Below are 27,510 nucleotides of genomic sequence, written 5' to 3'. Positions count from 1 at the left end.
AATTAAATACATTTTTATTTCTGTACTAACAGTTTTCTTGAAGTTACATACAGCCGAAAAAATCAGAATTACTTTTTGTCCCTTATTTTTTCCACTAATGTAGTTAGTTGGTGGAATGAAGATCTTTTTTCAATATTAATACAATGGCTAATATCATCATCATCATCATCATTGTGACGTATAAGCTTTACTTATTAAATCGCACGCGCACTTTTCGCTATATAAAGCCACCAGAGAAGAAATATAAAGTGCAAAACACGCCATTATTAATTATGAATAAGATATATTATAGTAATAATTAATAAAATTTACGATTAATTGACATATTAGCACGATGTACGCAAGACGGACGATTTTTTTTTTTATATTTTTATATACGATTTATATTCTATTTCTCGCATACGATGAAAGCACAACCCAACTTTAGAATTGAAGTAGCTTAACCAAAACATTTGAAGAAAATCAGTTTTATACTTTGGACCACTTATAAGCATGTATTCTATTAGTTTATAATATCAGATAAAAAAAAAATGAAAACTATATTTTAGTCTAAAACAGGACAAAGGTTACTTTCCGTATCTTTTAAATCGAGCGCATAAGTACCTGAAGCTTTAAGGTTTGCGCTTTAAGGCTTAAAGAATTAAAATCGAAACTGAAGGATTACAATTTTTCAATTACATTTTTGGCGTTTACCAAAAAACAATAAATTTTGGATTAGGCCACTTCAATTCTAATGGTGCGAAAAGATGATTTAGGCATAGCTTTTGTTGATATATGTACATGGTGTTACTTTTTATTATGAATATTAATTAACTCAATATGAATATTAGTTACTAGAGATAGCTACCGTGTTGTATCTGTTGCATCGTTAGTCAACTTTTAATGCGATCTGAGGAGACAGATCATAGCCAATTTCGAGGACAAAGTTCTGATGCTTCAAGGGACGGATCATTTGAGCAGCCCGTGCTGCGTGGTTTATTGTGAGCTAACCAAGCACCCTATATAACAACAAATCGTAATTTTTGTAATCAAATCCTATATGGCTCAAAGAAGGGGTAGATAGATAGAGGTTCTTATCACGACAATAACACCACGTACATACCTAGTTAATGCAATTTGAAGAATAAATGACACGCAAAGGCAAGACGTAGAAGAAAGATTTAGAAATACTCGAAGAGGGAAATGTTAGGGTTTTTTTTTTTTAACTCTTATTTATTATTTAATATCTAAGGCTCTCCTGATATGCACACGCTTTGTATACAAAAATAAACGGCTCTGTAAATTCACAACAATATAAACTAGTTACATCGAGAACTTTCGTAACGGGACGGTGCGATGCGAGAACGTGCCAGCCCCTGACGTCACAAACATATAGTTTTCATTCATTAAATCATTAATTAATTAACACTTTCGACATGCAACAGACTTATAGGACTAAGCATATACAACCTTATCTTGTTTCCTTTTTGCATGCGACAAATTAAAATATTTTTTTATTTTTTTTATTGCTTAGATCAGTGGTCGGGGAACCGGGGTAAATTACCCCAAAAGGGGTAAAATGAAAATTTCAGGGGTACACATGAAACTTTTGTGAGTAAAAAAAAAATTGAAGTGAAACTTCTTTAGAATCGTTAAATTCTTAGTTATTGTTTTCTTTTTAAAATTATCATGGGGACTATAACATGAAAGATACTAAAAAGAAGCGATTTCGTTTTTTTTTTGTTCTTCGCCATGGGGTAATATCGACTTACACAAAGATATTTTGGGGTAATAATTAAAAAAGTTCCCCGACCGCTGGCTTAAATGGACGGCCGAGCTCACGACCCACCTGGTGTTAACCGCTTACCAGAGCCCACAGACATCTACAACGTAAATGCCGCCACCCACCTTGAGATATGAGTTCTAAGGTCTCAGTATAATTAAAGGCTGGAACATTTTCGCACGACCTCTCCGAGCTGTGCAGTATTTTATTCTGTTCTACGTCACATCTTAATGTAATATTTCATTACGAACATCTGCATTTCCACAACTCAAACATCTTACAATGCATATATAACATAACATATATCATATATCAACCTATTTGGAAATGTTTTTTTTTATTTGTTTAGCCTTTAAATGCTCAGTTTTTTGTGTGTAATGGAAATATTTGTTCAGATTTGAGAGGAAGAGAGACCGCTGGAAAATTGTGAATGTAGTCACTCCTGGAGTGGGAGTTGCTCGGCACCTGGTACAGTGGTTTCTGATGGTATTAAAACTGAAGTTACGATTGCATTATGCATTTCTCAGTCTCTTCTATGAGTATGACCCCCAAAGTCTACAAATTCCTAGTTTGATCTGTCTTATCATTCGAGTCTTGTTGTATCTTGTCTATGTTGTATACATTTAAAGGCAAGTGTCTGCGTCGCGCCTTCAACGTTACGTGTGTGATGCGTTACCTACATAACATGAATAATATTTAAATTTCTATTATAATATTGTCTTAACATGAACCTCGTTTTTAAAGCGGTGGACTAACACTCGTAAAGATAACGAGTTCCATTTAAAGTTTATCGAATGATTCTTTGCTAGACGGACCAAGGATCTTGTTACCGACCCGGATATCTCGATGACATTAACAAATACGCATTTTTTTATTGTCTCTGTATACTGATGACCTATTTTCGCGTTCCCTGCGAAGGACTTTTTTGCCACAATTCCAAGGCGACTACTCGTTATCAGATAGACCGTAAGCTTGCCTGCGCACGATGGCGATAAAAAAATAGCCTACGGCCTATCTGATGGTGAGTGATCATTGTCAACGTTATCAGCAGGACTGAAGCCGCTACCTATAGGATCCGTCAAGTTATAGCTTGTCTCAAAGCTCCTTCAAGCAGAGTTCAATGACCGCGACTACTCCACTGTTATGTGGGTTCGGTTTCAATTGAAAAATGAGGAATTTAAGTTATTTTTATTGATTTAATGACGTCATAACAGTTCTCGATAAACTCTCATGGAACACGCTGTTTATATTATAAAGCTTGACACTCTGCACTACTGACTTATATTAATATTATAACTAAAGTAATATTGCGATTTCCTCAACACCAGGACGCACCAGTCTCTATACAAAACGTACGTATTAAAATATACACGCATAGTTTCCTTAGCTTAATGATGAAAAAAGAAAATAACATTATTAATTTATGGAAAACAATAAATCACAGTGTCGAATCACGATTACGTTAAAGAAACAATGTTACAATGAGATCGCAAAATGTATTGCCGTACGCTAAAAATATATCAAAATAAATTAATCTACCGTCACATTATTCATTATTCGCTAAACAACTTGAAAACACGACAAACGGATAAGCAAAAGTTTTTCTAAAAATTGTTTTGTACACTGAATATAATATCTAAGCTTCCGTTTTGATTATAACAATTAAAACTTTGTATAAATATGTATATCAAAAAAAGGTAAATGCAAGCAATGTTTTTATTTACATTTTACAATCGAATAACAATAGAAAAAAAAAGATTTTGGCGGAAAATAATCATTAAGAGTCATGATTCATGTAACGCGTTGACATTACGAAAAAGTGAAAATTTTACAAAACTAAAGTTTTTTTCTCTCTCTCTCTCTCTCGTTGGTGGTTAAAAGCTTAAATGTAGATCGAATTATTTTCTCATTATGTTAAACTAAGCGTGACAGTAGCTTTTTACCGGTAGGCATTTTGATTTTTACCAAACGCTTCCCATCTTCTTTTTTTTATGATTGAGGTTTTACTGGTGGCCAGGAGGCCTTTCCAGTTTCATAAGGACAGGTGGGCGAGCAAGGGCTCAGCCAGAAGGGACGAGATTTGCTAACAGCTACCCGAGCGCCTCCAAGGGAGACTTAAACACTCAAGAGTAGATGCTTCGTGAATGAATCTGCTACCGGATCGGAAGCTCCCCAGTATCCAGACTTTTGAAATACCATTGCTGGATTTTGAACTAGTCGATTAGTACTAGAAACATTAGAAATCGACACCACGCCTTACGATTCCTTTAGCCTTCGAGTTTCATTATGAGAAAATATTTCGTTTTAATAACTTACAAAGTAACAACAGGCTCTGCGGCCTTCAACCATTAGTCACTCTATCGCACCGATTCGACACACATACACGTGTTACCTTTTAATTATTAACCAAATTGATATGTCACTCATTACCCTTTCGCCAATTAAACAAACAAGTTTCATGAATTTTATTATCTGTGTCGATGGTCAGGTCTCGTCACGAACTGTCAACGTCAAAATTGACACAACTGTCAGTGGTGTATTTTAAGGTTCTCGTTTGATTAATCTCGTGGTAGGTATATTCTTTTCTGGATATTATTACCAACCAGTCCCGTCGCGCGGTTTCGGAATATAAAACGTTCCATTTTCCGCGAAATAAAGAGTTCCCTTTGTCACACACACTCTCGGGACCATAAACAACCGGTCGACTTGAAAATTCGTTGCTACATAAATTAAGAAACCATCGCACACATTTTCGTATTTGTTACAGCAATTATGTCACTTATGCAGTGTCACTGCGCAAATACAAACTGCACAAACTCTCTTTTGTGCGAAATATCATCGAAATCTATTAGGGACTAATTGACGTTATAGTGAGGGGTTTGCTATGACGGTTTGCTATAACGTTTTTTTTTCTTTTTCTTGTAGTATAGAAAACCAGATCATAAGTTTTAGATAAAAAGTTCAGTTTGAAAATCTCTTAACATGGAAGTCTTTGGGCCGCGAATAAAGGAAACTAGTTTAGTTTATTTAAAAAAATCTGATAGATAGACAAAGTTCGTACAAAAATGTTAGACCATCGACATTTTTATTCAGTAACAACAAAGAAGGCAGGTGCACGGGTATTCGCGAACTGTTCCCGTCGTTCGTTTCCAACAACTATAAAACACCACAAGGAACCAAGAACCATAAAGCAGTCTACCGTTGAAATGTTTATGCAAAACTGAAACAGGCATCGATGACGTCATCTGCTTCAAGAACGACCCAAGATCATGATAAGAATCCTGAATCGGTGCGATACAGTATCCTAAGGTTAAGTATGGACGAGAATCAAACCCTCCTCGGCTTCCCCGGGCCCGGACACTCCGTCGACCTGATGATCGAGCCGCCGAACACCTCCCGCGGTCGAATCGGGTCCATTTCCATGAATCCCGGATTCAGAATGATGTTAGGCACTAGTTCAATTAAATCCTGATCGTCCCCGTAATCTATTAGGTTTAGTTAGGTTATGTTAGATACGTACCGTCACCGTGTGCGTGTTTGTTTGTTAGTGTGCGTCCCCGCAGTCCAAGCGTGCGATCCAAGCGAGTGCGATAGAGGGGAAAGAAGAAAAAATCGAATGAATAAAAAATTTTCACTTACGTAACATACTCGGCATATTAAATAAAATATGCGGACATGCGTTCAAATAAGACGTTTTAAACTCGCTTCAACATTAATAAAATGGTCAAGTGAACCAAAGGCTTAATGCTAGTGTGCTGAATGATATTCGAAAAAATATGTAAAAGCGAGTTCAAATATCTATATATCAGCAAATTTAAATGTCATCATTAGGCTGATAAATGAAAAAATCAGAAGAACGTTTTCTTGAAGCACGACTCGTCAAAACTGCTTTGAAAACGCGATATTGTACACTACTGAAGCGTATCGATAAAAATGTATACTAAAAATATATTAGCTAGGTTATTATAATAAGAATTAAAAGCTGAAAGTTTTAACTAGTCTAGTTAGAACTAAGTAATTAATGTATCTTTTAAATGTCAATCTGTCTCTATAGTCTTACATGCTTTTTTTTTGAGATTGTTTTACGGCCCTGGATGCGAGTCCTTATGAGCCCGTGTTGCTAGCGTATCGAGCGTACACAGACTGTGTAGTCTGACAACACAAATTAAATGTCACTTCTTATTAAGACCGTCAAGGGTTGTGTAAAATAAAATAGAAACTTCTCAACTGAACCTATTCGATATTTACAATAATTATTCGAGAAACCTTATTTATTATACGTCTACTAATATCTGGATAGATTTTCCTTTATTGAATCTAAATTAATTTTTTTAAATTAATTTTTCCATTTTTATAGAAAATACTATTAAGCAACTACTCATAGGTTATATTAATTTAATTAATCATTCTATCGATTTAGAGCTATGATTAAAGAATTCTGCCTGTATTTCGAAGGAATGGAATTAAAGTAGTCATAAAAAACATTTTCGTAATTAGATACAGTTCCTTCTCAATGCATTTTGATCTCATTAGTGTACGATAGCCGTAGCAAAATTATGATAGAAAAAATAATATCGATCTAGTCAAAATGTCTTTTACTTTTCAACCGACGTAAAAAAAAGTTTTTAGTTCGATTGTTTTTATATGTAGATCGGTTTGTACAGGCATTTGTTCAATGTTGATGTAATTATTTAACCGACTTATAAAAGGAGGTGGTTATTAATTCGATTTTTTTTTCAAGTGTGTCGCCGCTGAACTTTTGTTTAGGGGATCCGATTTTGACGATTCTTTTTTAATTTGAAAAATAAGGCTTTTCGTGTGGCCTCATTTACATGCTATCGAGATCTGATCAGCAGGTATTGAGTTAGTTTTAATAATCCATAATTAATTGAGTGTATCTACATTGATGATATTCTCATTTTGTTTTATGAAGTTGGTTTTCTTTTTTGTAAACAAAATGGTGTTATTTTACTGTATCCTTCACGAATGAGCCCTCTATTGTAACACGCTACTTAATATTATTGATATATTTATGTCAAAAAGTATTTTTAACATTTACCCTAATGAATTGTAGTTTGCTTAAATGCATTGTTGAAGTTTATTTAGAAATTGTTAATTGACGCTCCGTAGCATTGTTGGTCCGTATTTTCGCATTCTATCTTAAACTAATTATAGCTTTTAGTGTAAATATTATTTTTATAATAAATACTTCCAGCGGTACATAATTATTAACCTTAAAAATTTAATAAATGAAATAGAACATAGTTGTTGCGAAACTCTAACGTCAGTAACGTCAACTGTCTATTTGACATAACCTGGAAATTTGGTTAGTAAAATTAGCAAACGGACAAAAATCGTTTTCACAGATTACTCAATCAGTATTCGCGTGACGCATATTTTACTTTTTTTTATACATATCTAGTCTCTCTCAGTAGGTGGGAACTTCAGCTTTGTGTGTTGGAACCAGCACAGGAATGTTGATGATATTTTTTGGTAACAAACAAAAAATGCATCGACCACAGCACTGTAGTGGTCAAAGAAGGCATTTTGTCCTACGTCAAATTGGGATTGTATAGTTAATTGGAAACTTAAAATTATTTGATTTGGTATAATTTTTTTAAGGCGTTTTTTTCAACTTTCTGTCACTTTGAACATAAACAATGGTAACATTTTTTTTTATATGTAAGCATAGCACCTTTAAAATAGCGAAGCTATACTTTTTTTAAACCTATTAAATTCTAATACAAATTTTGGAAGTATAATCATAATTCCTTGGCACTAAATCCTTGTACTTATAGATATAATCATTATATTTAAATATTTTAAATAGTTACTGAAGCCGTGTTCAAAGTACATATATTTAATAGGAAAGTGCATAAAAACGTTAGTAAACATTTTTGGACCATAATTATAATTGAAGTGTTTAAGCGTATCTTATTTATTGCAAGTTTTTTGTCTTTTTTATTTTACTTAATAATGTAATATAATATCACTTTTTTTATAGTATTCTAACCGATTCTACATACTACACTAATATATAATTACAGAATCACTATGATTCTTGTCTTTGTATTTATACATCTTGATCCACGTCCGAACAGGTATTTTAAAAGCTACTGACACCGCTGAGGTCCAACAACCAACTAAGTGAGGTATGCCATTGGTCAAACGTTTGTCCAATATCTCAAACAACATTCGATAAAATACTTTTGCCACTTTTGCCTCATGTCACTTAAGAAATTTCTTAGTGCTTAATGTAAAAAAAAAACAAAGAGAAAATTTTCTAAACTTAATTATTGTCATTCATGAGGGATGAAAGGCTGTTTGGTATAAGCGACATTCCGCTTAATACGCGACTGTTATCTTTGTAATTAAAGGTCCGTTTTATTTGATACTAGTGGACCCGGCGAACTTTGTTCCGCCACAGGGTTTGTTTCAAACACATCAACTGGTCAACTTCAAAATTCTTTTTTTTAAGGGATTTTATGACCTGGTAACTAAGACCTTTAGGTCAAGTCTTATTTCAATTTTAATGATACGTAACTTTTATAAATGAAATGAAGTTGATTATTATGAAACATGGCATGAAGTGAAATGAAAACGAAATTAAATGACATGAGATGAGATGATATGGGATGAAATATAATCGCAGTAAAATGGTGGTCATTTACTGAGATTTTTTCAGTGGACTTTTTGGAGGAACCCGAGAAGTTGCGTCCAGCAGCTTTGTTTCATTTTCCCACATTTTTGCACTTTCACAGATATTAAACAGTTAATAAACCACTGTTATTACACATTTAAACCTGAAGAAACACGAAATAGACAAAATAAAACAAATCACACAACTTCACTCCTCGCGTTCCCGCCAAAAAGTCCACTTCAAAATTCTACTATAAATAACCATAGAATATATTACGTTTAGCTGTCAGTTGCGTTTTGTTATTACATATCAGTTGCGTTTTGTTATACCACGTTTTATGACACGTCCCAATGGGAACGTGATAAAAAGTATCCTATGTCCTTCTCCTGGTTCTAAGCTACCTCCTCACCAATTTTCAGCCAAATCCGTTCAGCCATTCTTGAGTTATAAATAGTGTAACTAACACGACTTTCTTATATATAACTAGTCAGGTCATAAGTATTGTCACACAGTAAAAACTTTTCTTTTAGAATGCTGGCCACAAAAAAGTTTATTGAATTCGAATTTCGAATTGTTCATGAAAATAAAAATGTATACTTTTAGAATTTTACTCATTTTTAAATATGGAGTGGACGCTTAAAGAAGACCGTGTTGCAGTTATTGCGTTGCATCGTTGCGGTTACGCGCCAATTAAAATTTTTAACATACTGAAAAATTTGAATATAACCAAAAGATTCGTTTATCGTACCATCAAACGATACAATGAAGACTCTAGTGTAGATGACAGGTCAAGAAGTGGTCGCCCTCGGTCTGTTAGGACTCCAGCAGTGATAAAAGCTGTGAAGGCGCGAATTCAAAGAAATCCCAAACGTAAGCAGAAATTGTTGGCCCTTCAGATGGGGTTAAGCAGAACCACGGTGAAAAGGGTGTTAAATGAAGACTTAGGACTTCGGGCATATCGAAGAAAAACAGGACATCGTTTGAATGCTCGTCTAATGGACCTGAGACTGAAGAGATGCCGCGCTTTGTTGAAGCGGTACGCGGGAAAAAAATGATGAAAAAATTTTTACCGTAGAAGAGAGCTACAACAAAAAAAAAATGATAGGGTGTACGCACACAGTAGTGAAGAAGCGAGCAACCGTATTCCGCGTGTCCAACGAGGTCATTTTCCATCCTCGCTCATGGTATGGTTGGGAGTTTCTTATTGGGGCTTAACAGAGGTACATTTTTGTGAGAAAGGTGTAAAAACGAATGCAGTTGTGTATCAAAATACAGTCCTGACGAACCTTGTGGAACCTGTTTCTCATACCATGTTCAATAACAGGCACTGGGTATTCCAACAAGATTCGGCGCCAGCTCATAGAGCGAAGAGCACACAAGACTGGCTGGCGGCGCGTGAAATCGACTTCATCCGGCACGAAGACTGGCCCTCCTCCAGTCCAGATTTGAATCCGTTAGATTACAAGATATGGCAACACTTGGAGGAAAAGGCGTGTTCAAAGCCTCATCCCAATTTGGAGTCACTCAAGACATCCTTGATTAAGGCAGCCGCCGATATTGACATGGACCTCGTTCATGCTGCGATAGACGACTGGCCGCGCAGATTGAAGGCCTGTATTCAAAATCACGGAGGTCATTTTGAATAAACTTTAGTGTCATAAGAATCTATGTTTTGTTAAGTTCATTTTGGTATATGAATGGTTACATAATGAATAAACTTGTTTCAATTATTTTACATTAAACATGTGACAGAATTTATGACCTGACTAGGTATATATATATATAGATAAGCATCAACAATCCGATGTTTTAAATTAAACTTCAATTGAGTTTACTTTATATACAAATAGCTGAAAAAGTTTTCTTGTTATGATATTATTTCCAATTTTTTTATAAACTTTAAATGGCTCTCATGTAAAGTTGCCAAAATGTCATTTGAATCGGATAGACCTTCGATTTACTTATTAAATTTTCAAGTGAAAATCGCGACACAAATCTTCATGTATCAATTGTTTTCGATCGGACTAAAAGTTATTAAGACTCAATCTATTGATTGAGGAAATATTTTATTAATGGAGAAGTCTTTTTTTTTATCGAATGCGTATTGGATAATGAAATTTGACGAGTGGCATACCGCCGTGTGTTATTGATACACATGACTCAGCGAATTTTGCCTTTGGGACTGCACACACAAATGTATGCATAGTGGCCAGTCCGAGCATGGCCGCCATCAGCATTTTATTGTTTATCTAATATCAATTGCTTCGATTTATTTTAATGCAGTGTCTACGAAATACTCTTAATGTAGAGTTTGCTTAAACTGTAATGCAGTGTTTTTTTCCCTCATTACTTTGGTTTTCTTTAGGCCAGTCGTTGCGACTCTAACACGACACGAGGTCACCGTATTTATAAGTTATTCGTAAATTGGCGTTTTATTAACACTAGTAAAGTCGTATTACGAACTCTACCTTGAGCCGAAGTAGTATTTTATCTATTCAAACAAATCGAATTGAGCTATTGTCTTTTAGATTTATTAATATTAGTCCATTTCGCTATTGACTATTTATAAATAGTTAAAATTGTGCTTTTTATTGTTTTGCTTCTTGATTATCCTGTCTCTACGTTCACGTAGAGTCAATTTGATCGATATAAATTTTCTTTTCCTTCACCACATATCATAGAATACATAGAACTACCGACTCTACAAACAAAATAGAGTAACTGTACCGCCAATTTAAAAGGCAATTGTTTACATACATCGTTTGTTCAGTTATCGATCGATCTTTACATAAAGTCCCGACCTTGTGTAATTTATATTCATAGGCTCTTTGCATTTTCTTACTCTACACACCTTCAACCTTCAGCTATATAATCTGCACAACACAAATTAGACGACTGATTTCTTTTTACCCGCACTATAAGCATAGTCTGTTTAACCGCCGACTCTACACACGAAGTAGAGTCATACGTATTAATATGTAAATGTCCAAAGCGTTCGCTTTAGTTGGACCACACGTATGGTCTCGTTTAAGTACCGACTCTATCTCCATACGAAGTAGAGTCTGGGCAGGGGCTGGCGCTACATGCGAGGCTCACCGGTGCGTCGCCACTCGCGGCAGAGCACGGCGCAGGTGCCGACCGCGAGCACCAGCAGGGTGCCCATCACCACGCAGACTGCTGCCACCCACGTCCTCGTGTCGAAGGTTTCGACGCCCTCTAGGAAGTGTTTGTACAGCTCTGCGGAAGACATAGTGCTAATTAATTATCTAGGTAGGCAGTGGCTTGGCTCTGCTCCTGGCATTGCTGAAGTCCATGGTAACCACTCACCATCAGGTGGGCCGTATGATCGTCTGCCTGCAAGGGCAATAAAAAAAAACCTAGATATGAAGTATTGCGGGTAGCTGTAACTTTTTTCTAGACGACGCTTTAAGATCTAAATGAAAACAAATTTTAGAATTGCATTCCATAGCACGCAATGGAATACATACAATCGGAAGCTCTGAGTTAACATGTTCGTCTTCGATTGCGGGTTTATAAATTAAAGTTTACCCAACGATAAAGCTGCTTTCAGATTACGCTATAATATAATAACATTTAACTGATTTGTACTCTCTAATAATGATTCTAACAATAAATAGATCTGAATAAAAAAAATATAATAACATATAGTATATAGCTCATAGCACAACAATATCGCGCACCATAGATTGTTATGGACACGTTCACAGTGTACTTTACTATATATTATTGGCTAAGTATACGTTGCTATACTATAGTATAGCGTAGTCTGAAAGCAGCTTAACCTTACATGACATTTTACATAATTTAGTTAAAGTCAAATGCCGTCCACGAGCCCAAGGATCGCAGCAGATGGAGCACAATCTTACAAGAGATATCAATCAAGTAAGGGAGTCACGACCCTCAGTAATGAGGAGAACGACGCAAGGTGAAGGAGGAGGAGGAGGAGGAGGAAAGGCCAAAGAATTGAGCCATCTACTAGAAGATATCGAAGCGATCTTGAATCTTGATCGAATCGATGTATGTATGTATATGTATATTTCATTATGTATTATATATATTTATGTATTTGTAATTTAATATAAATTTCATTGCACCTAACACAATTTACTCTGCACTACCTTTGGTTGGCTGGTAGAGAATGCCTTAGGCAATAAGTCAGCCAATGTAAATTTTACATGAAGTATAATAAATAAATATATAAATAAATTCGATCGCTCGATGCTCTTTATACATCTAAAGGAGATTAGGGCCTCGGATTCTCTAGATTAGGATATCCGTTTAACATCAAGCTGATCTCAACCTCATGTAGCATCTACGATATTTCAAAGCGTCGATGCATTTATTGTTTTCGTGTATGTGCGTGTGAGTTTGCGTGTGTCTGGTAGCGGTAGCTAGTGCTATGATTAACTTTAAGACACCACATATTAGGATTAGCTAACATATTATGTATATCGACGGGTATTTGGTTTAAGCGGCATATTTGCGACTTTAATTAAGAGCCATTTAAAGTTTAATATTTAAAAAAGTTGAATATCAATAAAACAGAAAGGACATCGCCCACCAATTCACGAAGTACTGTTGTCTAATGTCTAATCGTATGTATTCACCTGCTTCCTGATCACTGTACAGGGTTGTAGCGAGCACTTCGACTGGGGGGCCCGGTCCGAGCACGTTCGTCGCCCAAACTCGGAACCAGTACGAGGCGTTCGGCTCCAAATGGTACACGTCGATCTGACGCTGAAAGAATAACAAAGATACCTTTTTTCATTTATTACATTACATAGATCAGCGGTCGGAGAACTTTTTTAATTATTACCCCAAAATATTTTTGTGTAAGTCGATATTACCCCATGACGAAGAACAAAAAAAACGAATAGCATTCATATTATAGCCCCCATGATAAATTTGAAAAGAAAACAACTAAAAATTTAACGATTCTAAAGAAGTTTCACTTCAATTTTTTTTTTACTCACAAAAGTTTCATTTTTACCCTCCAAAATTTCATTTACCCCATTTGCGGTAATTTACCCCGGTTCCCCGATCGCTGACATAGATAGACCTACCCTTCAGATATCGCGAAGTGAAAGGCTGTTTGGCTCAAGCGACATTTATCTTGTGTTTTTTTCCCTTCCTATTGGCTGGTAATGAGGTAGGAGGTAGGAGAGAATTTGCTAACACTAGCCCTAGCAAGAGCAGTGTTTCGCAGAATCTACCACCGGATCGGAAACGCGACCCACTGAGAAGATCAACGAGAAACTCAGTAGGCTGTGTCTATGGTTATCGTTGTATTCAAAGTTGTGTTTTATCTGGTATTAGGTATAGTTCAATGTTTTTAACTGAGCTTCAATAATGTTTACTCTATTCAAATAGCTGAAGAAGTTTTTTTGTTATGATATTTTTTCCAATTTTTTTAAACTTTAAGTTGCCCTCCTGTATAGTTGATAAAATTTCGCTTAAACTAAATAGACTTTTACTTCTCGACAGATTGTTTTATTGTGTACATGATAGGAAAGACTACAGATTACCTCTTTAAAGATTATCTCAAAGATATTGAACCCTGAAGGAAATCAAAACTGCGGGTACTTCGGTATCTTTGTAATAATATATTGTTTATCCCATTCAGAGAATATATTCTAATTGTGTATCAGATTTGATAGTTAATATTGCGATATGAAAATTCGATAGATCACACTGAAGATATTTATGAAACCAATATATTTTTTTTGCTTTGACATCATTTCGTTTTTCTCCTGAGAACTAGAGAAACACTAAGCGTGATGGATATAAACTACGTTTTATCTATATTACGAGTATGTTTTTTTTTTATTTCTATTTTTATTTCTTAGATGGGCGGTCAAGCTCACAGCCCACCTGGTAAGTGGTTACTGGAGCCGATAGACATTTACAACGTAAATGCGCCTCCCACCTTGAGATATAAGTTCTAAGGTCGCAGTATAGTTACAAAATTTGTATTTATAGTGAAATTAATATTTAGGGAAACCGTGTGTAATAAAACTTACCGAATTAGGACTAATGTGATTGGGGCTGATTGGCCTCCACGGTTCCAATGTCCCGTTGACTGGCATCGCCGATCTATACTGAGCGGTGAAATCTATGATGGGATGACCACCGTCTCCGGCCACGTTCCAGAGGATCAGAGCGAGGATAGTCGAGGAATGGACGGTAACGTTCACTAGAGGCGGGGGCTCCGCTGTGAACCATTATATTGAGCTTAGTGGGTGATAAATCGATTATGAGGTGGTCATACTCATGGGTCTTAAAAAGGTGGAACTCCCATCTAACAAAGTTCTGTAATGGCTTCTTTTCTTTGATATCAATAAAAGTTACAGAAAGTTAATATTTTGATTTTTATTGCTTAGACGGGTGGACGAGCTCACAGCCCACCTGGTGTTAAGTGGTTATCAGAGCCCATAGACATCTACAACGTAAAAACCGCCAACCACCTTGAGATTTTTTTTTTTGTTGCCTAGATTTGTGGACTAGCTCACAGCCCACCTGGTGTTAAGTGGTTACTGGAACCCATAGACATCTACAACGTAAATGCGCCACAAGCCTTGAGATATAAGTTCTAAAGTCTCCGTATAGTTACAACGGCTGCCCCACCCTTCAAACCGAAACGCATTACTGCTTCACGGCAGAAAAAGCGGGGTGGTGGTACCCACCCGCGCGGACTCACAAGAGGTCCTACCACCAGTAATTACGCAAATTATAATTTTGCGGGTTTGATTTTTATTACACGATGTTATTCCTTCACCGTGGAAGTCAATCGTGAACAATTGTTAAGTACGTATTTCATTAGAAAAATTGGTACCCGCCTGCGGGATTCGAACACCGTTGCATCGCTATATACGAATGCACCGAACGTCTTAATATTATCCTTTAGGCCATGACGACTTGTGAGTTCTAAGGTCTTCAAACCGAAACGCATTACTGCTTCACGGCATAAATAGGCAGGGTGGTGGTACCTACCCGTGCGGACTCACAAGTGGTCCAATCACCAGTAAAAACGTATTGTTCCTCTGCACGGATACGAGCCGCCAATCATACTTTACATTGACGGATTAGAAATTTTAGTGAACACATTTCAGCGTGCTCGCTAGCGTCATGATGATATAGATACACTGGAAGTTTACTTAGAAAAATTGGGTCACAATATAAGCACCGGTATAGACAAATCACTCGGTACCAGTACAGAGAGGGTCTTATTCTATCTCCATGAACGCTTTGGTTGCTTTGTGGTGGGAAGAATAAGAAAAGTGATACCTTACATCATCGACGAGTTTCATTAAAAAAAAGTCTTTCACAGACTCAAAATAAGCTTGAAGTATTATTATTATCTATGGGTCAAAGATATAGTGGATTTCTCCCACTAATTATGTATATGTATTATTATATATTTGCGAATTATTTTTATAAATGAAACAAAATAATCGGGTCGCATGACCTTGAGTTGTGACGTCACAACTTGCAAAAACATTTTATTGCGTGCGTAATAAATGTATGCTCACACGCACAGACGTCACGTGTCTCAAAGGAAGACACTCGGCCTTAATTATACTAATTAATAAATAAAATTTATTAATATTAATAAAATTAATAAAAATGGCATATTTCTTACGACATAAGCGTCCGCGCTAGAACAAAAATAATTTATACTCAAAAACAAGTCAAGTTTATTAACATAGCGATGACGTCACATAATCAAACGCATTGTTTACAAGGCGAACATGAGCACACGCGGTCGTGGGCGTTTTGTTTTCATTACACGTACTAATTAACTAAGGACTTATAAGCCGCTTGATAAGGCTTGATTATACCCACAAAAGAAAACATGTTTTGATATTGCGTCCGTATTGTAGTGGAAGTTAATTGGGAATTAACTTAACTAATGTTTTTAATCTTGGGCAGATCAGATTAGATTATGCTTTATTGTAAATGAAAAATCTTAAATACGAGTCTTCAGGGCCGTCTTATCGATAAGAGCCATCTTTTCCAGACAACTTGATTCAAAGTGGACGAGAATCATTTACTGGTGGTAAGACCTCTTGAGTCCGCGCGGGTAGGTACCACCACCCTGCCTATTTCTGCCGTGAAGCAGTAATGCGTTTCGGTTTGAAGGGTGAGGCAGCCGTTGTAACGATATTTGAGACCTTAGGACTTATATCTCAAGGTGGGTGGCGCATTTACGTTGTAGATGTCTATGGGCTCCAATAACCACTTAACACCAGGTGGGCTCTGAGATCGCCCACCCGTCTAAGCAATACAAAAAAAAAATTCAAGAGAGAAATTAAACGCGACGTAGTTACAACTAGATAAATAAATAAACAATGTACACATAAATACGATATTTTACATATACATACGTATGTAATGAAAGCGGAGTTACTTTATTGTTAAGTTTTTCCGTGCTTGCGCTGTTTGTAAAGCAGTTAGAATTAATGTAGAATGTCAATAATACTGCGGTGACCGAGATGAAGTAATATGAAGTTACAAAATAAATTTCCACATGGAATTGTGAACGAATCTATATATATAAAATAAAGTCGTGTTAGTTACATTATTTATAACTCAGGAACGGCTAAACTGATTTGGCTGAAAATTGGTGAGGAGGTAGCTTAGAACCAGGAGAAGGACATAGGATACTTTTTATCACGTTCCCAAGGGACGTGACATAAAACGTGGTATAACAAAACGAAACTGATATGGAATAGCAAAACGCAACTGACAGCTAAACGTAATATATTCTATGGTTAATTATAGTAGAATTTTGAAGTTGACCGGTTGATGTGTTTGAAACAAACCGTGTGGCGGAACAAAGTTCGCCGGGTCCACTAGTTTACTATAAAATAGACTTTAAATGTCTTTCCTTGTTTTTATACAGGTAAGTGTAATACTAACAGTAGATTTTTTAGTTTTTCACACTGGTAACACTAAATTTGTTTAAAAAATGGTGAATGTCAATGTCAGTTATCTATGCCATTGCGATGTTACCAGTGAATTTTGAAATAAAGATTTTGGTGTTCAAATCTTTTATTTATTTTTTATTTATTGCATAGATGGGTGGCCGAGCTCACAGCCCACCTGATGTTAAGTGGTTACTGGAGCCCATAGACATCTACAACGTAAAATGTGCCACCCACCTTGAGATATAAGTTCTAAGGTCTCAAGTATAGTTACAACGGCTGCCCCATCCTTCAAACCGAAACACATTACAGCTTCACGGCAGAGATAGGCATGGTGGCAGTAACCTACCCACGCGGTAGGTAAATCCAGTAGTTTTCGCCCCAAAATCCCACATAATATATATACAATATATAACATGCACAAGAACAGAGACAGACCCCTATCGTGCAAAGCGATACCACCCTAAAAGTCAACAAACACGTTACATAAACGTTTCACGTGTGTGTGTTCGACAAATGAATTTTTCATCGATCGGGCACCTCGCTATTTCCGGAATAGAATATATATACCGGACTTATTGACAACGGAAGACTTCAGAAGCGGAGAGGTTATTGTTATCTGTGACAGAATCAAGGACGCTCGAACTGTAGCCATCTTTGTGGACTACGTAGGTTGCATTGGGGAACATATCCCCAATGCTATGACATACTTTGGATGTGTTGGCATCGGTTCAGTATGGTCTGGCTCAAAATCTAACAGATATGATACAAGCTCTCATTTCATTATTGTGGTAGAGTTATCAGACAAAATTGCAACAGTTTTTCAATTCGCTGGCTAATAGAAATGCTCTTTTTCTAAGAATTTCAATATACCTCCGATATACATCCGCACCATTGTGTGTTTTTTTTAACAGAAGGGGTGTGATTTTTCATTATGATAACTCTAGACCTCACACATCTTTAGCCACTCAGCAAAAATTAAGAGAGCTTGGCTGGGAGGTGTTAATGCATCTGCCGTATAGTCCTGACCTTCCACCTTCAGATTTCCATCTCTTTCGGTATCTTCAGAATTATTTAGGCAGTGTCAGGTTAACATCACGAGAAGACTGCCAAAACCAATTGTCGAGGTATTTTGATCAGAAGGCCCAAAATTTCTATAGCAATGGGATCGTGTCCCTACCTACAAGATAGCAAAAAGTTTTCGAACAAAATGGTACCTACATACTTTAGTTAAATGTAAATAAACTATATTAAAGAACGTTGTGAATTTTCTTTAAAAATGCAAAGAAACTTTTCCCCGTCCTATTAATAATAATAATAAATAGCTGGGAATAAATCACGCACGATCATACGACCCCTAATTAGGTTTCCCGGTGTTATGGGTACCAGAGACTGGAATACATACTTATATATGTTTAAATATATACATATATAGATATTATACAACCAAAGTGCAAACAAACGTCATCATTAGACGAATGTTTGTCCAATGTGGGAATCGGACCAACGACTGTTGGCGCAAAAGTCAGGGCCGCTGACTACTGCACCACCAATTCAGTTTGTGATCAAAAGCAAATAAATGGACAGTAAAATCGATGCAGCAATTAAGCTAGTTGCAGTGGGTAATGGAACAAATCCATATGGCGCACAATGGCTTGCACAAGAGCTCGGGTTGGAATGGACGTATCTAATCACAGTCATTACGTGATGCGACCTTCGGTGTTTTGTGATCCTCTTCAGGCACGCTATTATTATTGTACAGTGACCATAGTTTAATGTCTACTATATTCAAGCAAGTGCCGTATATTCCTATAATTGGTATTCATACTAGTAGCACAAGGCCCACTGAGTTTCTCGCCGGATCTTCTCAGTGGGTCGCGTTTGCGATCCGGTGGTAGATTCTGCGAAGCACTGCTCTTGCCAGTATTAACAACACCTTCGGTTTGAGCCCCGAGAGCTCACCTACACGCTAGGGTAACGCTGATATAGCCTCTCAAGGCTATCGGCATAAGTAGGAAAATTAAAAGTAGCACAAGTTGCTTACAGTCCAAATATTATTAAGTTATTACCGGATATCATAGACGACGCGAATGGAATCCCCAAATTGAGGCATGAAATTGAAGTTAAATTTTAACTCCGATTATATTGTATGATATAACAGCAGTGCAAGCTGAAAAAACGGATATAAATAGACAGTATAGTGGGTGATATGTAAAAATATAGGCAAAATGTACGGACTCACATCTTACCGTATCACCAGTAAAACGTACATGCGAAAAATCGCTCTTTTCACCATTATTCATGGCCACAATACATTCGTTTATAACGGACTCAATTCAGCGAGATTTCCATATAACTCACGGCGGGATTACTGAGCTCAGCTCAATGGAAAATGGCTTGGGAGCCATTACAAGAGGGAGGACTTTTAAATGTATAATTTAAATATTCTCGGATCATTGTGAAATTCATACTCCGATTGTATCATTAGGGTTGCGGCGACGTCCTAGTTTTGTGGACCTTTGAAGTCGTCTGCCCATCTATGTATAAGCTATCCTCTATTGCTCTTCGTATAGTAAAAGAAAATGTCATTCAGCTCACAGTGTAAAATAATATTATGATTGACTTAAATAAAACGTATAATCGCAAGCAAGCGATATGAATGTTCAAGACAATAATAGTAGCGATAAATTATTATCTTGAAGTTCCTATTAGCAAGCACTATGTGTACACCTGACTGAGTTAATGTTGTTACGATAATTTATTTATAGTTTTTATTATCTTTTGTTTTTCGCCAAGTAAAAGTTTACATATTATATATTATAATTTATTGGTGGTAAATAAATTATTATTTTTAGAATTATGTAAGTGTATCTAAAAAAAAAACGAACGTCCTTTGTTTTAAAAAACAACAAACAGTTTTCGCGAATAATTAATTGCCCTACAATAGCTTTGACCTGTCTCTTTGTCTCATCTTGTGATATCTGTGATATCTTGTGTTTAGATTTAATCTTCATGTAGCCGGTTGAGTGTTGGTCGAGAGGAGGACAAGGTTGGTCTGAGTTGAGACGACTCAACCGGTCTGATATTAGCAGGAACGAGAGGAAATTGACTCCGAAAAATAGTTACTTCTTAGAGATGAAATCTAGATTACTGAGTTAACGACAAGCATTTCTGTAGTATATTAAAGTTACATAGGTAGATTGTCTTCACCTTCATGCGTCTTCAATGTCTGTGGACTGTGGGTCATGATCTACATTCATAATTTTATCATCAACTATGGTCTTCCACTTACAGCTGTCCTCTGCATCACGAAACGTCACAGAGAGTCGAAAAAAGGTATTTTCGCCACGGCCCTTTTCGCAGTTTCTCAAGGAATTTTCCATCTTATCTGGTTATGTATCCGATCTATTAGATTTCTGTGCAGGACTATTGTGGGCAATTCTGTCATGACGCTATACCCAAAATAAATTGTAGCGATCGAGTTTTTTTTTTAGCAAACTAATGTTTCCCGGACGCACGAGGTTCGTACAGGAAATCGAATTCTAATGGTTTCGAATGAATATATCATGACGTCTACTCACTTATAACCCGATTGAACTGTCGATTAGGAGGGGCTAACGTGACGTAATGAAGCGGCGACCTATTACGACAAATTGCTACGGCTTTTTTGGGTGTACATTAAACGAACAAGAATGTCACTCGAATTGCCCGCTAATGGAGTTTATGATGGTACTAACAAACGACTGTAGTTTTTTTTAGTAGATTCTATGAAAGTCAGTGCAGGGTTGAGTTCTATGAAAGTCAGTGTAGGGTTGAGCTTGATGTCATAGCCGTATGAGGAAATGATTATTTATTTATTTATTAAGTTGCACCAACAAAGTGATCATCAATACAAAACATTGACAAATTGACAAAAGTTCATGGCAGTTGTCACCTCAATTATAGGTGTAATCGACAGTGCATTAAAAAAAAAAAAAATATACAGCTAAGATTTGATTACATTTCATTCATTGCTTGCTTAAGATTAATTTAATTGGGAGATGATCCGCGACAGATTTTTCCTGTAAGTAGTGAGACAATTAGAAAAAACATCTATTTCACTTAAAATAAGTTCAGCGTAATCGGACAACTCATATTATCGTCATTATCATCATCTTAGCAACTAAACACAAATCTTATCACAAACACATTCATGTCACATTTTTTATGAGCTCACGACCATGGATATCTCGTTTGAAAGGACTCAATTGTGTAGTACAGTGACCGTCCCATCCTTCAACCTGGACGTGTTACTTTTTTGAGGCAGAAATAGGTAGGTATAGCAGATCTCAATTTGGGTAAACCTTTATATAATATGTTTGTGGATGCGGCGAACCATTTAACACCAGATGGCTAGCTGTCTCGTTAACTTACCTGGGCAGTGCAATGAAAATAAAACTATAATCTATCATCAATTTGTCAGTCAATACATTAGATGACTAGGTCGAAAATAAACTGACAGTCGGTATTGGATTTCACAGGTTTATGAACGGTATATTGAGCTTGTGACCCAGAGGTATCAGATGTGCATCTTAATCAAGAGGTCGCAGGATCGAGAATGTATGTGTATAGCACAACACTGAAATGCTAGTAGCTGTGCGGATCATAATTTAGGTGAATATTAATGAGGAGGATGGATTTTCTTAAGCCCCCGTGACTGTATACTGGACCTCTTAGATGTCGGTTTGGGAGCAATGCTTTCTCGTGATGGGAAGACGTCCTCTCCGACTCATCTCTAACCTGATCCGGCGCGGCGTTTTGAGGATACACATTTGGCACACTCTTGGCAAACTCCTGACAGCCTGCGCATCGGGGTGGTCTTCGAGCCGAGGGTTCTTTCGCTAAATTGACACTACAAGTTTTTCTGCTTCTGTCTCGGTTTAGGAATCGGACGTACGCGCGAAAAAAACATATAGGTTACCTACAGGGTTTTAAAGTACTGCGGTCCGCTAACACGTATTATATTGACAACTAGATCAATGTAAATATTATTAACGCTTGTTTGCTATCAAACTTATAAATAATATAACATGTTTTCTGAACACTCACTTCGTACGGTCAAGTTGACTCTGTCGACATAATCTGTCTCATTTTCAAGACTGCACTCGTATAGTCCAGCGTCTTCGGTTCCTATCTTCTTCAGGAGCAGACTACCGTCAGCCTGCGACATCAGAAAATACGCTTTTAATAAAACACGGATTAGAGTTTGTATCGAAATCTCGAGGGATTAGAAAACGAGGATGGGTCTTCGGACATAAAGGGCCTTTATTTTTTTAATAAAATACGGATTACGTTTTATTTCTCATAAAAAGTATTATTATTATTATTATGTATAACTTTAAGAATTCATTAAATTATCGACTTTTCGGAGCTGCTCTAAATTGACAAAATACATTTGAGTTTTCAAAACATCGAGAGTTTAACAGGAACGGCTATTGTAGAAAATAGGAATTCTACAATAATAATTGCATTGGGCATAATGACATTTGAAGTAAATAAAGCAAACTTCAACTGATTTACGAAGAAATTCGAAAATTGTACATATTCATAAATCGTTGCATGCATGTATGTAGTGTGTTCCTTATAGGCTCTGAGCCTGTTGGACCGATTTTCATAAAATTTTCAGGAAGTTTGCAGATTGGTCCAGCGGCTGATCTTGCGAACGTTTGGTAGCTATCGAATCTAAGTCAAATCAATGACCCGCCAGCAAAGCGGGTTGGGTTTTACGAGTCACTTATAAAATCAAATTTCGCAACTTCATTCATTTTTCCCTTCTACACTTTAGTAAGTGAGTGTTTTTTTTAAATAGATACGTAGTGTAATAGACTAAATCCCTGTTGGATTGTCATGTAGTTGGAATAATGCGTCCCACGAAGTTCCGGTCAATGGCACATGCTCTGTCGGAGCAGCGGTTTACATCATATGAAGATACCAAAAATTGGGTTGATTCGTGGATAGCCTCAAAAGACGAGGAGTTCTTCAGACGTGGAATCCAAACTCTGTTTGAGAGATGGGAAAAAGTAGCTGCTAGTGATGGACAATACTTCGATTAAATTTAAATTACCTTTCTTTCATAATAAATATTATTTTTTCGACAAAAAATGGCGGAAACTTATTTGTACTCCTAATAAATTTTGCAATTTCGTTCATATTTCTTCTACACTTTAGTCGGTGTGTGCTTCTTTAGATAGATACATAACGTAATAATCTAAATTCCTGTTAGATTGTCATGTAGTTGGAATAATGCGTCCTACGAAATTACTACCGGTGCTCCACTGTATACGTCACAAGTATTACCAGTCCGATTCTAAAACCATGAACTGATGAATTTTCTTTAAACCAACCGCGATGTTAAGGAAACTTCAACGATATGCAGGGTTTATTTTTTAAACACTCTCGCCGACAAACAAACGACGAAGTTCTGAAACTATTCGAAATGCGATTTACATTCGCCTTAACTTAAAGTTGAAAATCGCAGAACCTTGTACATAGTTTAACTGCAATGAACTAGGTCTGCTATATAATTATCGCATATTTTATTTTAATGCAGACATTCTATAGTTAAATATTCTATTTTTTTATAAATTAGACGCACGAAGGTGAATTTTTAATTTTACTTCAGCTGTCGTGGCAGTAAATATGACTCGAGTAAACTGGGCATATATCCAAAAGCCTTCGCATGAGACATATATGGTACCACTGGGTGACGAGTACTTTCGATATAAAGCAGCTGTAGAATATTGATATTTCTATCTCATATGTCAAGAATGGCGTTAACTTTTACGTCAGATGTAGATCTGTCAAGGCTTTTAATAAATAAGAATTCCACATGACCACGACTGCCCTTGCCAAGAGTAACCGACTATGATGATAATGGACCACAAAATAGACCGTGACGTTGTCTGATCACTTCACCTGCGAAAATGCCTCTGCTTGTGCCATTTCGCAGAAAAATGTCATAAACACAATATACTGTTGAATTTGGCACTTTCGCCTTCTAAGTCGAGTTTAAATCGCTAGTTTCAAAGTATCGGCCACCGATAAATTAGGGAATCAAATGATAACAGCTTTCGAAGGTCAGGGCTGTTGAAGTCAGACAGACAGCGGTCACGGCCGATATAATGAGAACGGAATACCGATGTTTAGGTGAATTTTTTGAGAGTTACTTTATACGGCGCACTTGGACGAGCCTTTTATTGGCTTTGTGAAGTGGTAACAGAAACCGCCAGCTACCTTGAGCCGCCACTTATCTTGACACATGAGTTATAAGTGTCACTTTTATAATACAGCTTTTCTGCCCGAAAAATTTGCTTTGTGATATAAATAGTCAGGATGGTGGTACCTATTCTTTCGGGCTCACAAGACTACCAGTAATTCCGCCTTTTATCTCTCACATTAAACTTCTTTATTTCTTACAATATAAATGCTATTAGTTAAATATTTTAATTCTGTTATAAATCAAAATGAGTGTTTGTGTGTGTTCGATTGAGTTCAATCTTTTAGAGAGTTTTTGTTAGCAAGTTTTCAGCTACTGTATAATAAATACATTGCAAGGGACAAAATATCGGAAACTCCTTCTAATTTAATAGGATAAGGAGCCTGTTCAATAGCTGTGTTTACGGCGTAGACAGCTGCAACAGTTATTGTACGAGTATATGTATAATATGTAAATGAAGCTCTTTTGGCTATTGACTATATTGAAATTGCCCGCGCATTAACTTCGACAGACATAATAGCATTATCTATGGTGGCAACATTTGATACTATGTTCTATCTATAATCAGAAAACTTCTCTCTGACTTTGTACACTGAAAAAGCAACACGGTTGAAAAAAAAAGAAATATTTCAGATTGTGAGAAGATATTTATCTATGGTGGCAACATTTGACACTATGTTCTATCTATAATCAGAAAATTTCTCTCCGACTTTGTACACTGAAAAAGCAACGCGGTTTTAAAAAAAAGAAATATTTCAGATTGTGAAAAGATATTAAGTATTGAAGGAGTTTGCTTTCAATGTTGTTTCTCTTTATACGTTACTAAATAGCTATAGTAACTGTAGAAGTAAGTTGTGTTTGCAAGACATTCATTTGATAAAATAAATTTCTCTTTACAAAATTTATCAAAGTTTCTCTTTACAAACACTAGTCTTTCATTTCAATAAAAAACATATTATATAGATTATTATAAAAATCCCTTAAAAACTACCTTATGGTTAATTTCTTGAAAGTTTACGAACAGTTTTTTTTTTGTAATTCGAGAGGCTCACGATATTCATTGACCCTCAAGAAGCTCGAGACCGCCTGTCTTTGTAAAGGATTTACGAGTAAAAGGAAAAATGGGGAGGACGGTAAATGCTTACTTCTCAAAGCTCCGTTTCACAGGGGCGTAGATAGAAAGCTCGAATTCAATCGTACTTAAAGGATTTTCTGTAGGGAAATTGTATCATTTCAAAATGAATAAACGCACACAAATAGAATATTACAATGGAAAACATTTAAGAAGGTTTTTTTCATTTATTCAATCAAGCTATAAAGTATTAGAAACGCCCAGAAATAATTATAATGGCAATGAAGTACGTGAGATTAAGCCGTAAGATTAATTTTATTTATGGTTTTTTTTTTTGCTTAGGGGGTTGAATTATCTCACTCTGCACCTGGTGATAAGTGGTTACCGAAGCTCTTAGACATCTACAGGGTAAACGCTGCCACCCACCTCGAGACATGAGTTCTAAGGTCTCAGTTTAACAGTACAACAACAGTACAAGTCCGGCCTCGCGTGGAGTACTGCTCCCATCTCTGGGCCGGCGCTCCCAAATACCAGCTTCTTCCATTTGACTCCATACAGAAGAGAGCCGTTCGGATTTTCGATAACCCCATTCTCACAGATCGTTTGGAACATCTGGGTCCGCGGAGGGACTTCGGTTCCCTCTGTATTTTGTACCGTATGTTCCATGGGGAGTACCCTGAGGAATTGTTTGAGATGATACCATCATCTCGTTTTTACCATCGCACCGCCCACCACCGGAGTAGAGTTCTTCAAATGAGGCTTGTGGAGAGTACTTAACTAGGCAGGCAGGCAACGGCAGCGGCTTGGCTCTGCCCCTGGCATTGTTGAAGTCCATAGGCGAAGGTAACCACTCACCATCAGGTGGGCCGTATGCTCGTCTGCCTACACGGGCAATAAAAAAGAAAAAAACGGCTGCTCCGCCCTTCAACTACAAACTAGTTCAAACCGAAACGCATTACTGCTTCATGGCAGAGATAGTCGGGGCGGTGGTACCTACCCCTGCGGACGGACAAGACGTCCTAACCCCAGTAATTGTTCTAATTACGTAGTTATAACAATAATTTTGGCAACGAAGCAATATAAAATCGTAAACGTTAAGTTATTCAATTAATTTATACAAATAACACGTCATTAACAAATGTAATGGACGCCTGCGGGTGTGTCATCAGAATTTATAACGAAGCTTGCATTTTCAATTCACAAAACGTTCCGCTCTACGAAGCCAATAACTTTAGGGCTATCAAATTTACATATTCACCAGCGTCTTTCTTTATAAACGCCTATTCACTAAAGACGGCCCATATTTTTTTACTTTAGACTAGAACTAGTAATTCAGAAAAATAATTTCATAACTTATAATAACTGCACGCGTAATTAACCCCGTTGTCCGTGGATAATGTATGCGAGGTTGCACGCCAATATAAGAAAGATTAATTTAAACTAGTGGTCCCGCAGTAGTTGAAATTCGATTATAAGTAATTGAAATTATAAGTTTGAACATTATTATGGTTCTTTTGTTATTATTGTAATTTGTTGTAATTCTATAATCACATATTTCGCCAAGACTACACTATAGACAAATAATATTAAAGATAAACAATATTAACCTATACTCGATTTGACCACAGACTTTTAGCAATAACAAAAGTTTGACAATGAACGAAGAGTATATGTGTGTGTGTGTCAAATACATGGTAGTGTGTTTAATGTTTTGTTTTATTGATTTAATGTATTATTAATGCATAATTAAACTAAAATAGCATTATAATATAAATAGCATTATGCATTCCTTCTGTATATTCTCTATAAGTATGGGAAATTTCATTCTCCTCCGTC

At 36.5% G+C, this 27,510-nt stretch overlaps 1 protein-coding gene across 1 annotated transcript in view; it reads right to left on the bottom strand.

Annotated features, from left to right (window-relative positions):
- Nucleotides 1-4,663: 4,663 nt before the first annotated feature.
- The window catches only part of LOC114247234 (cell adhesion molecule DSCAM), a 51,492-nt gene continuing 28,645 nt past the window's right edge, over nucleotides 4,664-27,510 (bottom strand). Inside the window, exons 3-7 of the mRNA XM_028180120.2 lie at nucleotides 22,436-22,547; nucleotides 14,444-14,634; nucleotides 13,031-13,160; nucleotides 11,499-11,639; nucleotides 4,664-5,247 (exon numbers count right to left, since the gene is read on the bottom strand). Coding sequence (XP_028035921.2) covers nucleotides 5,090-5,247; nucleotides 11,499-11,639; nucleotides 13,031-13,160; nucleotides 14,444-14,634; nucleotides 22,436-22,547 — 732 coding nt within the window. The 3' untranslated portion in view covers nucleotides 4,664-5,089. The remainder of the gene's footprint in view (nucleotides 5,248-11,498; nucleotides 11,640-13,030; nucleotides 13,161-14,443; nucleotides 14,635-22,435; nucleotides 22,548-27,510) is intronic.

Source organism: Bombyx mandarina, chromosome 08 (assembly GCF_030267445.1).
Source record: "Bombyx mandarina strain Sakado chromosome 08, ASM3026744v2".
NCBI classification, from domain to species: domain Eukaryota; kingdom Metazoa; phylum Arthropoda; class Insecta; order Lepidoptera; family Bombycidae; genus Bombyx; species Bombyx mandarina.
The sequence above is the reverse complement of the archived record's forward strand: the minus strand, read 5'-3'. Positions and strand labels throughout refer to the sequence as shown.